Source organism: Panthera pardus, unplaced genomic scaffold (genome assembly GCF_024362965.1).
Source record: "Panthera pardus isolate Hobbes unplaced genomic scaffold, ASM2436296v1 HiC_scaffold_27, whole genome shotgun sequence".
NCBI lineage: Eukaryota > Metazoa > Chordata > Mammalia > Carnivora > Felidae > Panthera > Panthera pardus.
The window spans coordinates 113,118,637-113,131,576 of record NW_026526843.1 but is presented as its reverse complement, the minus strand read 5'-3'; the positions used below and the strand labels follow the sequence as shown (position 1 = coordinate 113,131,576).

The 12,940-nt window shown below is 43.7% G+C and overlaps 1 protein-coding gene across 4 annotated transcripts in view; it reads left to right on the top strand.

Moving 5' to 3' along the window:
* BMX (BMX non-receptor tyrosine kinase) overlaps positions 1-12,940 on the top strand; it is a 52,262-nt gene that overhangs the window by 4,039 nt on the left and 35,283 nt on the right. For 3 of the 4 annotated variants that reach the window (XM_053891817.1, XM_019417960.2, XM_019417959.2), the window contains exons 2-6: positions 1,922-2,068; positions 2,914-3,018; positions 5,161-5,242; positions 9,890-10,009; positions 12,287-12,351. In XM_053891817.1, the coding sequence (XP_053747792.1) occupies positions 1,922-2,068; positions 2,914-3,018; positions 5,161-5,242; positions 9,890-10,009; positions 12,287-12,351 (519 nt within the window). Of the gene's footprint in view, positions 1-279; positions 1,081-1,921; positions 2,069-2,913; positions 3,019-5,160; positions 5,243-9,889; positions 10,010-12,286; positions 12,352-12,940 lie in introns of those variants that run through there. The other variant, XM_019417961.2, reaches the window with a different exon arrangement.

Sequence of the window (12,940 nt, the reverse complement as noted above, 5' to 3'; positions counted from 1 at the left end):
CTAGACCCTGCACAGTTTCAGTAACCCTTCAAGCAAATCTCTTCCGGCCATTGACTCTGGGTATAGGAAATAATCTTATCTGGGAACGCCTGGGTGGCTCAGTCAGTTGAGCATCCAACTCTTGATTTTGGCTCAGATCATGATCTCAGGGTCGTGGGTTTGAGCCCTGTGTTGGGCTCCACACTGGGTGTGGAACCTGGTTGGGATTCTGTCTCTCCTCTCTCTGCCTCTGCACTGCTTGTGCCTCTCCGCTCCCCCCCCCCCCCCAAGAAAAGAAAAGAAAAGAAAAGAAAAGAAAAGAAAAGAAAAGAAAAAAAATCTTATCTGACCAGGCATATGTGTAGAGTTTCTAACGAAGGCAAAGGTGAAAAGTAGGTGTACCTGTCTTCCCAGGTCCTGCTGGGTTTACTACCCCCGACCTCTGCCCCATCTTTGAGTCCAGGGGCCAAGAAACCAGTGACCATGACAAATAGCACCCACTGTGGTCAAAAGAAACCCATTCTACTTTCCCAAAGGAATTATGCTTTTCTTTCCAGATAAAACGATATTCAAAACAAAAAGTGACCGATGGATAAGATTTGTATTGGATAAGATTTCCATTACTTCTGCCTCTAAAGCAATCGATGCCCTTAGAGAACATTTGAGGGATTAATAGTCACTTCATCTGTATAAATAATGAACATACACTGACTTTTTGATTCCCATTTCTACAGTGGTGTGGTCTATGTCAGGAGGGAAGCTGGCTGGACCTGATGGTGGTTTATTCAATGTGTCTCCCTTCCTTCCCGCTTCCCTGCCTTAGTGGGCCCATCACGCTCTGGGCCAGTGAGAAGTGGCCTTTAACGATTGGACAGGTTCACTTGGCATCCTCTCCCATCCACACAGAGCAGTGCCTCTGTGGGTGCTTCCTGATAGAGAGTGATAAATAGGATGCAAATATGTTCTTTGTAATCCATGATCTTGGCATAGCCAGAGGGAATATGAGCACCTGTGCCTCAGGACAGTAACTTTTTGCTTAGACCTCGAGAGTTGACTCGACGTTAAGGACCCACAAGCACACCCGAGCTGATCAAATGTAAGGTGAGTAAAGTTAACGATACGCAGATTATCAGTAGACAAAGAACGAGAGAAATTATTGAACCTCTGACTGCTAATAATCCTGAGATTTCACAAAACAAAGAACTTACGAAGTTTACCTTTTGCGGCCCACTACTTAACATTACTTTAAAACAAAACAAAACAAAACATTACTTTTCGTTACCAGATCTGATATCAGACTTGAGGGTGAAGCAACAGTCTTAGTAGCACCAGAAAGTTAATGTATTTATTTTTTAGAAATACCTTAAACTTTCACGGCAACATGGTTTGGGAAGGAAAAGCAAGACTGTTTTTAGTTTGTAAGGTACCAATTTTTTTTTTCAGTTTCTTAAAAATTGATTTGGGTAGCGTTTTTTAAATGTTCTGTTCTCAGAAATCCTGAAAATCATATCCGTGCCCTTTATGTTAAAGCTCTGATTATGATCAGGAACTGTGGGTAGCACTTACAATGCTATCAGGGTCTCACAGTGGTTTGGATGATTTGGTCAAAGAGGAGTCACATTGACAGAGAGAAATTTGTTGGCCAATCACTTCAGACATGGTGAGCTGTCTGGAGTCCAAATATTTCAAAGTTTGAGCAAATCCAACAAATCAACATATTTATACCAGTCAGAGCCAAAGCAGTAGGAATGAAGGGCAGGCGCATGTGTATTTAAGAGACTGCTTAGTTAAATTTTTTTCTCTAGTCCTAAATATAAGTTGTAGAAATTATATTATTTATATTATCCCTGGCTGACAAAGAGTTGGCTAAAAATTCTGAAGGCTAAAAGAGAACGTAGCTGGGTGCTACACACACTCATTTTCATTATTTTATTTTATTTAGGACGACGATATGGACACAAAATCCATTCTAGAAGAACTTCTTCTCAAAAGGTCACAGCAAAAAAAGAAAATGTCGCCAAGTAATTACAAAGAGAGGCTTTTTGTTTTAACCAAAACAAATCTCTCCTACTATGAATATGACAAAATGGTGAGACCCTACTTATTCCATTGTTTTTGTACTGTTTATTTTTCTTAAGTCTCCACAAAGTGCTTAATTATAATGGAACAATGTCACGCTTCTTAGCTTACACAGTAAAGATCAACTTGCCCTCACTTATCACATGGTCTTTTCTTAACCAAGGTATGAGTAATTCAAGATAAAGGGCTTTAAAATACTGGCTAACTTTACTGAGGCAAATTGTACCCTTTAGAACAGTGGTCCTCAACTGAGGGGGATTTGGCCCCCCCAGGGGACATTTTTGGTTATCGTGATGCGGGGGGGGGAGGTATGCTACTGGCATCTAGTGGGTAGAGGCCAGAGTTACTGCCAAACATCCTATAACGTGCAGAACAGCCCCCACAACAGAGAACGATCTGGCCCCAAAGAGTGCTGAAGATAAGAAACCCTGCCTTAACACTCTGCTGGAAATAAGACTATTTCTATAAAGCTGAGAATTCTATCAAAGCAGAAATACTGAAAGACTGTCTTAAAATTGGAACAAAATTAAGATGCTTCCTGGAGTTAAATTTTGATTTTCCCAAGTGGATTAAGCAAGCACGTGACAGGTGATTGGAAATGTGTTTCAAGATTATCAAACAAAATTAAGTACTGCTTGAAGACTTGCTTTTGGAGGCGTATATATGAGCTTGTGTCCACACTCGAAAACATATTCTGTTGCCATTGGATTTTGACCACGATGGAATAATTGGAAGAATTCTCACATAGCCGTCCCACCTCTCAATCTCCCTCCTAGGATAACCTTCACTTTATGCTTTTCCTTGTGTGCCATTGTGCATTGCATGAGGCATCTAATATTTTGGTTTTTAATTCAGAAAAGAGGCAGCAGAAAAGGATCAATTGAGATTAAGAAAATCAGATGCGTGGAGAAAGTAAACCTTGAGGAGCAGACCCCTGTGGAAAGACAGTATCCGTTTCAGGTAAGGGGCGGGACAGGGACAACGTTCTATCGGGCGGATTGCTTTTGTTTTAATATTTTCGATTGTGAACTCAACATATGGCCGATAACCAAAGGTGTTGCGAAACGATGAAGACAGTGACAAGGCTTGACACGTCCCCAGATGGGAGCTGGGCATTTTGCTGAAATTCTACCTACCGATCTGCTTCGCTTGGAGGGAGAAAAGAAAGGATGAGCAAGTAGCCACAGTGGCCTGACTTGCCCTGGGGCCTCACATTCTATCATCAAACACTGCTAAGCATTTCCAAGGGGCTACAAGGTACTAGACACACTATAAGGAATCAAATGCCATCCTTGTCCCCAAGGCATTTCCAGATCATTATAAGGCAGTGAGGGTGAGCGTTAAGATGAAGGTCTGCAGAGGAGCCATGGTGACCCAGGAAGCGGAAGCTCAGTCCTCACTCCCAAAGGTCAGGGAGATGATCTATCTATTGGAAGTGACCCTCGGGTTAAGAAAGACCAGTGGTTAGCCCGGCAAAAACAGGAAGGGCAGTGAAACAAAAGAAACAGCAGATGTCAAGGCCCTGTAGGTGAAGTAGGAATAACGCCAGCCTTGTGAGCAAGTGAAGGACATGATGAGCCTGGAAAGGTGGGCACGGCCATATCATGAAAGACTTCGCACAGCATACTAAGGAGTTTGCATTTTACCCTGAAGTATTTTATGCAATGGTATGGTGCAGAAAGTGTGCCTACAGTACCCTTTGGAAGTGGCTTGATCTGCATCGTGCCCTAGTTTTCTTACATCATTAATACTTATCTTTCCGATCTAAAGGCAGACGTACCGACTGTCCTTCTGATGGTCAGACTACCCAGGGGTAGTGACTCGAGGGAACTGTGGCCAAAAATGAAATAAAATCATCTGGTTGGTGAACAGGCCATACTTCCTATTTAAAAAAAATTTTTTTAATGTTTTATTTATTTTTGACAGAGAGAGATAGAGCATAGCGGGGGAGGGGCAGAGAGAGAGGGAGACACAGAATCTGAAGCAGGCTCCAGGCTCTGAGCTGTCGGCACAGAGCCCGACGCGGGGCTCGAACTCACAGACCGTGAGATCATGACCTGAGCTGAAGTCGGATGCTCAACCGACTGAGCCACCCAGGCGCCCCCATACTTCCTATTTTAAAAGCAAACATTGCTCAATTGGAAGAAACCAGGGGAATGTGTGCTCACGGAAGATGCTTCATATTCTTATCACAGAAGCATGGAACACTCAAAAGAACACAGGCTTTGGAGGCGCACAGAGCTCCTAACTCCACTGCTTATATTTGTCTATTTACCATAGACAACACATTCAACCCCCTGAGTTGGTTTCTTCATTTACAAAGTGGGTATAATCGTATATATTTCATACCGTTGAAATTGGATTAAAATCTTAAAGTATCTAGGAAAGATTCCAGACAGTAGTAGATATTTAATAAGTGGTCTGTAACATTTACCCATGAAAATGCAATAAACTAGAGAACGATCTGGGGAAGACATTATAATGTTCCAACATTTAAACAAGCATCTTAAAGAAGAGAAAATGATTTATGCTGGGGATTCCCAGGGTGGGACATGACCCAAGGAAACAAAGTAACAGGGAGACAGATTTTTACTCAATATAAGCAGGAACTATATAATGATCAGAATATATGGAAATTGCCAAGGGTGGTATAGCAAAGGTAAAGGACATTTCATCCCTGAAGATATTTTTAAGGATAGAACAGGTAAACATTTCCCAATGGGGTATAAAGAAAGTCATGCACTGGGTTGATGGATGGACCAGAACATTCCTAAGACATCTGTCATAGCTAACATTTTGTACTTTCATAATTCTCCATGGTCCAGGGCATGTATGCTGGGACCTCTGGGACCTCAGTGTTCACGAATGTCAGATGCCTCATTGCCATGATTTTCCCAAATGTAGAAGTGTCTGGGAGAAAACAAACTGGGGGGGGGGGGGTGGAGGATAAAAAGAACTAGATTTTTTTATCTAATTCCAAAGGTATTGCATATTTCATAAGCAAACTCAACTTTTCTTTTGGATCCCAGAAAACGTGTAGTTGCCCCGGAATGAACCATGGATGCAATTATATCTCAATGAACCCAATCTCTTCCTTTCCAGATTGTCTATAAAGACGGGCTTCTCTATGTCTACGCATCAAACGAAGAGAGCCGAAGTCAGTGGTTGAAAGCATTACAAAAAGGTAATTTGGAAAATTCATTAAAGATAGCCACCAATTGAGTTCTGTTGAGGCTCCGTGGAGGAAAGATATGGCAGTAAAAGGGCCCTCTGCCAAGGGAGAATCCACTGCTTTTCCTAGGAACCTCAGAGAATGGGTCATGCTCATTCTCATTTTGCATTCTCATTGTTACACGGGGCGAGCCTGTGGATCCGATTCCCTTCCTCCCCGCTCCCCACCCGCACAGAGCAGCTATTGTGTCCTCCCAGCAGCGCGGGGTGGGGGGGGGGGCAGCCAGACCACCTGCTCTCCACCCGCTGTGCCTTTACCAGGGCAAAGTCTAGGTTCTCGTGGGGCCTGTGGCTACTGGACTTTGGATGTTTACAGAAAGTTCTATCTAATACTTACCAAGTACTCACTATCTGCCAACTACTGTGGCAAGTACGCTGTAAAGTATTTTCTTAAGTAATCCTCTCGACAGCTCTATGGAAGGGGGTAATATTATTCTCCTTTTCTCAGATGAATGGAAATAAATAGACGTGGCCAGTGTCGCGTACCTAATAATGGAGAACTCGTAACTCGGTGGCCCAAACCCAGCTTTTGAACCAGGGCAGTAGAAATGCTAGGCAAAACTGGGGATTTCATGAAGCTTCTACTCAGGGATTCTTAGGCTGCTCTGGTGACAACCTTTGGCAGAAGAGACAAAATGGTTAGTAATTTCGTGCTATGATATTTTTCCCTGGGATGTTTTTATTTTAAAGGTAGGTCAGAGTGTGAGGACAGTATATGACTCAAATGAATGACTCTATTGGTGTGATTTCAGGTACTAAGCCCCCAGGCAGGGTACGGTTTTGTTTTAATTCATTTAAGTTTTAGATGCGGGTTCTTTCTCCGTATACTTCAAATTATACCACTGTAGACGATGACCGACTTTGGTGCAAATACATCCTTTTTTTCTTGTTCCACACGCAGGACTTCATCTTCCCTTTGCACGAAAGGGTTTAGCCGCCTATTCTGTAGGTTGAGTGGTCTGGTGAGGGGAGTAGCCTCCCTCTACCCGCTACCAGCGGGGTGAAATGAGAAGGGCATCCCTCTTAGAGACAGACAAATCCGCGTCCAAGTCCTGCTTTGCTGTGTCACCTAATAAAACCATCTCATGTCTCTGGATCTCAGTTTCCCAACCTGTGAAATGGGAGATCACATTTCTTTTTCCCTCGAGTGATCATGAGCCACACACAAATGACGCACATATACACTAAAGTATCCTCCACACCCACGTGAGCCCCTGTGGTTATAGTGGGGCCTCCAGGAGGGGTTTGAGATGCTCCCCACTCAGTCTCCCTTTGGCGGGGTGGGGGGGCTTCGTAGGAGTAGTTGCTATGTAGACACCTCCTGTGTGCAGCTATCAGTCATTCCCTAGAGTCCTTCGTGGGTCCTTCTGGAACTATACATGGCAGGAAGCTTTGGGTTTGGCCCTGGGAAGCTCGGGTAAAGGCAGATGGAAAACAAAGCAAGGCAGGGACAGAGAAGCAAAGGTGAATCTCCTAGCCCCTCATAAAACTTCAGAGAGGCCCTATCACCACATGCACAGTAAGCCGCCACATGCACAGTAAGCCATCTGTATCAGTTAGTAATGCTTGGGGGTGCAGGTAAAAAGACACTAAACAGGGGCACCTGGGTGGCTCAGCCGGTCAAGCCTCCAACTCTTGACTTTGGCTCAGGTGGTGATCTCACGGTTCGTGGGTTCAAGCCCCGCATCTGGCTCTGTGCAGCATGGAGCCTTTGAGATTTTCTGTGTGTGTGTGTGTGTGTGTGTGTGTGTGTGTGTGTCTCCCCCTCCCTCCCTCTTTCCCTCTGTCTTTCTTTCAAAATAAACAAACTTAAAAAACAAAACAAAACGACACCGGACGCTGGCTGAAACAAATGTACATTTGTTCCCCTCACACGGTTAGCAAGTCCAGAGGGAGATGGCCCAGGGCCAATGCAGCAGCCCAGTGAAGTCGGGTAAAGACCCAGGCTCCTCCTAACCTTCTGCTCTGCCATCTGGGAAAGGCTCTGGGAGGCTCTGGGAAAGGCTCTGAGCTTCTTCACAAGCGTAACCTGCAAACTTGTGCACGTGTCATACTGGCCAGAACTGTATCCCACGGCCATTTCTACGTGCAGGGGAGGCTGGAAGACAGTATGTGGGGTTTCCAGCCTTCATGCTGGAAAACAGGAAGAGAGAAGGTGGGTGAGATCGGCTGTCAGGTTGAAGGAAACAAAAGAGGAGCATGGTATCAGCTGTCAGGCTGGCCAACCTGCCACAGGAAAACAAAGAAGTTTCCTCACTTAAATCCTCTCCCCTATGAAGACTTTCTGTCCGTTGTTTAGCTCAGGTATTATAAACCGAGGTGGCGCCGGAGACATAAAACTTTCCAGATAGTAACCTATAGTCGGGAGGTTTGGGCTGACTGAGTGGGGACTCAGGGAGCGTCAGCCACCATGGTTCTGAATTCAGCTGACCAGATGTGGATAAAGCGTGCCCTTTCCAAAAGTGAAAACGGAAGGGGGGTTGACAGGGAAGCTGGCGTCTGTGCATTGGACTCGAGTAGAAACAGCTTGGGGCTGAGTCTCAGAAGTGCTACTTCTGTTGAGTAGATTCAACGAGACGATACACGTGAGGGGAAATATGGAAACTCCTATGTACACGTTAACAGACATGAGTTCCTCTTCTTGTCATCATTAAATGGTGGGAGTGTCACAACGTGGACTTTTGGACTCGGTTGGAAAAGAGTTACTCACCCAGGAATCGAAATTCATTCGTGCAGTAGGAAATAACAGGAATCCTGGCCTGGTGGGGTAGGGGTGGGGCGCGGTAGGAGCCCGGAGAGTAGGAAGGCAAGTAATATGCCCAAGGAATTGCAATGGCCATTTGGGGACCAAGGTCAGAAACTAGTGTGTTGCAATCTTATTTTTTAATGTTTATTTATTTTGAGAAAGAGAGAGAGAGCATGTGCGCACACAAGCAAGTGGGGGAGGGGCAGGGAGAGAGGGAGACACGGAATCCCAAGCAGGCTCCATCCTCAGTGCAGAGCCCGACCCAGGGCTCGATCTCATGACCGTGAGATCATGAACTGAGCCGAAATCAAGAGCCTGATGTTTAACTGACTGAGCCACCCAGATGCCCCTAGTGTATGGTATTCTTAACCCCATTTGCTTTTTGTTACTTCTGGAATAATTTCCCTTTAGTTCCCATTAATATTTAGTAAAGTTTTTTTTTTAATGCCAGCACTTTCAGCTAAGCTGAGCTGAGCTAAACTAAGGGAACGATGACACTAAAACCTACTGTTCACTGAACACCTGCTCTGAGCCAAACTCTACGCTGGATGCTTTACATACATAAAGACTGGATATGATCCACTGACCCAGCCAAGCAGTTCTTATCTCCAAACACTTCCTTGAATCAGAGCAGGACTCTCCTGGGACTAATATAAGGAGTCCTTAAGATGAATATAAAATCAAGAAGAAAAGAATTGAAGTCACATATAGAACCAGCCCTCCCCACCTAGAAAACCTTCTTGAACTGATCTCTACTAAGACCTCGTGGGTTTCTCTGCTGTATTTTGAGAGAGGCTAATTTGGTGTAGACACGGGATTCTACTCCAGTATTAGAATTTCATTTCTCTGGATTAAACATTGCCCTGCTCCCGTATACATATTTTTAAATATGCACATATTCCTAGAAAAGGAGCCCCACAAACCATTCGTTCTTTAGTGTAAACAAGTCAAAGCCATGAAAGACAAAGCAGGGATGAGGGATGGTTCCAGATCAAGGGAAACTAGAAAACTAAATGCCATATGTGATTCTGGATTGGATCCCCAATCAGAAACAGTGAATAATTATAAAGGGTATTATTGAAACAGTTGGAACAATACTGAATATAAAATATTCAGGAAGACTATTGTATCATGTTAAGTTTCCTGAATTTGATAATGGTACTGCGGTTGTGTAAGGGACTGTCGCTGCTAACAGAAGTTATGTGCTGAGGTATTTATGGGTGATATTTTCTAGGTCATGATATCTGCAACGTACTCTCAAATGGTTAACAAAACGTAACAACTTAAAAATTTTTAATAATAATCGTATGTATGCACAAAGAGAAAGATAAAGCAAATGTGGCAAACAGTTAAAAATTGATGAATCTGGGTGAAGGGTATATGGACGTCTGTTGTACCAGTCTTCAAACTCATCGGTATGTTTGAAATGTTCCAAAATGAAGAGTGGAGGGAAGTACATGTTGCTGAGAACCTTCTTTCCCTCTCTTGCTAAGATTTAGTCCTATCCTCCAGCCTCCTACAAGAGAACACCATGTACCATAACCCCCTTACTATCTTTACAGATGTATTTCTAACACCCTAGATCACCGAGTTGATCCGCATATACATTTTCTAGTTTTTTGGGTAAGGCTGATACAAGTTATTGTGTCGTTCTCACTATATGCCAGGTTCAACGTTTTTTTTTTTTGGTTTCTTGGGTTTTTTTGGCTTATTAACTTCTGAGTGAAAGACATATCCTTCGGGAACCATTAAATAAGGTTTTCATTGTTCTGTGATAACAGCACTTACTGAACGTGTTTCTTCTCTTGGGCCAACGTTTGCTCATGCTGTGTTTTCTTCCTGCCTGTTCCCCAGAGATAAGGGGCAACCCCCACCTGCTGATCAAGTACCACAGTGGGTTCTTCGTGGATGGAAAGTTCCTGTGCTGCCAGCAGAGCTGCAAAGCGGCCCCAGGATGTACCCTCTGGGAAGCATGTAATGTGACCCTTTTGTTGGGCTGGACCCGGGGTGGACGCTGCCCCGTTAGGCAAACCTGCCAAATTCCATAATAGCTCACCAAGTTCGGGAAAACAAGATGTGCCAGATTGGTTGACATCATGAAAATCCAGCCTCAAAAAATGCTAGCGGGCAGATGAAGCCCAGTTCTAGAGTCGATTGAGTCATGTTCACTAAAATAATAACAATATTAACATCCGGCATTCTTTCATGAGAAAGGTTTTTTTTTTAATTGGAATCATGAATCAATCAAGCTGTTTATTTCCTCCCATAATTCTTCCTGGTTTAACATAAACACCAAATGGGTAGAATGTGGTGAACATATCACCATGGTTCATAACATAAAATAATAAATCAGAAAAACCACCATTCTGTAAAAAAATATGTCACAGGATAAAATGTAACTAACACTTTTAATCACCATAGATACCAAAGTGATGGACGACCTAATTTTAAAAGGCATATTTAAAGGATTTGCCATTTCTGTACGTGTTTATTGGTTTCTTAATAACGTCACAGAAGGTAGTGAAGGGTTTGCCTTAAGTGCAATCAGATTCTGTCCAGAGTTATATTCCTAAGAAAATCTGCCTGAGACTTTATCTGGGGACAGAAAAGAAAGCCCACCCAGTGGCTTTAAAGGGTTAACAGAGGGAAGGAATTAGGTTGTTTTCTGCTTGTGCCCTATGGGGTCCCCTTCCATCTCCAGGATACTTACGTGAGGCAGTCCCACGTATTTTAGACGCGTATCACTGTTTCGCAATATTAAGTTGCAAATAAATTAAAAAGGAGAACTTATTCTGGGAGCGGTTTTACCAGCCTGGGCAAAATATGCGAGGATTCCACCTTTAACGAATTGAATGAGATCAGCGGTGTGATCCCACTTCATGAACTGTAAGACACACAGGGACATGAGCTATTATTCAACTTCACTCCATCACGGTATTCACCCCTGACAGTCACATTGATGGCGTTACTAGTAATTTGGCAACAAAATCAATGAGTAAATGTTCATTGTGTTTTCTATCTTAATTAGACTACACAATGAATACTTATTAATCTTAAGTATACCACATTGCCCTTTATACTCACCAATTATAGTGGTTTAATGAACTATATAGAAATTGTTGTCTATGGATCCTCCCTCCACTGTAAGGGACTAAGGAATAATGTTTCCTTACAGCATTAATTATCCCCCGCACTTATTCTGTTCAAGATCTGGCATCATTACCCAGCAGGCCAGATTCTAGCTCTGACCTTACCGCCCTAACTCCCTGGGAAGAAGCGGGGGAAAAAGGGCAGAGAGAGCACTGCCTCGGGATTATCTTCCTAGGCTCTGCCTGGATGGCATCTGCCATGCATTCTGGGTGCAACAGGCTCTTTGCCAGCCTCTGAAGAAAACTACAGAATTTGCGGGTGCTGTGGCCCATGAGCAGCTATGATATTGTCTATTTGCCCAAGTAGAACTTCCTGCCTTGGCCTTCTCTGCTGAGTTACAGGGTAGCCCCTGGGTACAGTTACTTGGAAGGAAACAGTTGAGAGTCTTTGCTTCCTTCTGTCTCCAAAATGCCCTAGACCACTCCTTTTCTGGGACACAGGCCTATAAGTAAGTTTACCATGCGCCCCAGTTTGTTTGCATCAGTCTCCTTCTGCAGCTGGGGACCTGGCGTAATTATTAAAAGCTACCGATCCCTGTAAGGAATGTTCCAGCGTGGTTAGTACACCACACGGCCACTGTACTTACAAGGCACCTGACGGCTTCACCCTCATGGCTGGGCATCTACCCACAGGCGCAAGTGGAAAGAGAAACCAACAACTACCATAAGAAATGAAAAAAAAAAAAGCATAGGATAGGTTTGTTCACTCATAAATCAGCTACTTACAAGCATCTTGTATGCGTTACTCCAAGAGGAATCAGACATGGATTCTGACCCCAAGCCTCATAGGTATTACCCAACGAGATTAGACATCTGTACTTCAAATACAGGGTGGAAATGAGATATAAATTAACAGTTTAAAGGATTGAGAGGAATCTGAATTTTTTATCTGTTTGGGGAGAATACTGATCACCAGAGGCGGAGGAGTGGTGTTCGAGTTGGGTGTTACACGGGAAAGTAACAACATCACTCCAAAGGGTGCGTCTGAATTCATTTCATCTGAAGCACTGATCACATAAGCTAGTTCATTCTTTTCATTCATGACACTGGGTGCTTGCTTTGTTTAAAGTTCCTTCTGATACGACTTGGCTTTGCTTTTCAGATGCTGATCTGCACGTCACAACCCATGAAGAGAAACACAGGGCTCCCACCTTCCCAGACAGAGTGGTAAGTCAATATTAAAAAAAAAAAAAATGTTTGCATAGTCAGGATATATTACATAAACCATGAGTTGCCGGATTCAAGAGTGGAAAATATGGGCCTCATTCAGACTGCTCAGCAAAGAGAGGGAAACCGTGAGTTATCACCAAGAGCAATGGCAGTATCGAATGATACTGTTGTAGTTAATGCCTTTTCTAACCTATAAGCACATAAGAGTCACCAAACAATGGGTGCAAGCAGGAGAAGTCCTTAAGATGGCATCACATGTAACAGGCAGCTGTTACTTACCGCCATGCCTCCCCCAGCACCAGCATGGCCAAGTCGGCCTCACGTGAATATTCTAGAGAAGGAATGGGCACAAGCAGAAACTAACCTAAGTCTTTCCCTCCATTATCCCTTCAAAGCCACTTGGTGTGCTTTTGTTCTCTGTCTCTGAACAGAATCTCCAGGAGATGCCCCAGTTTTCTGGTCACTCTCCTTTGAAATAAAATTTCCCAATGACTCATAGTCATGGGAAGAACCTCTAAATTGTCCCATCCGATGTTATCATCCTACCACTCCAAACATCACTCTGAGTGACAACTCCTCCCCTTCA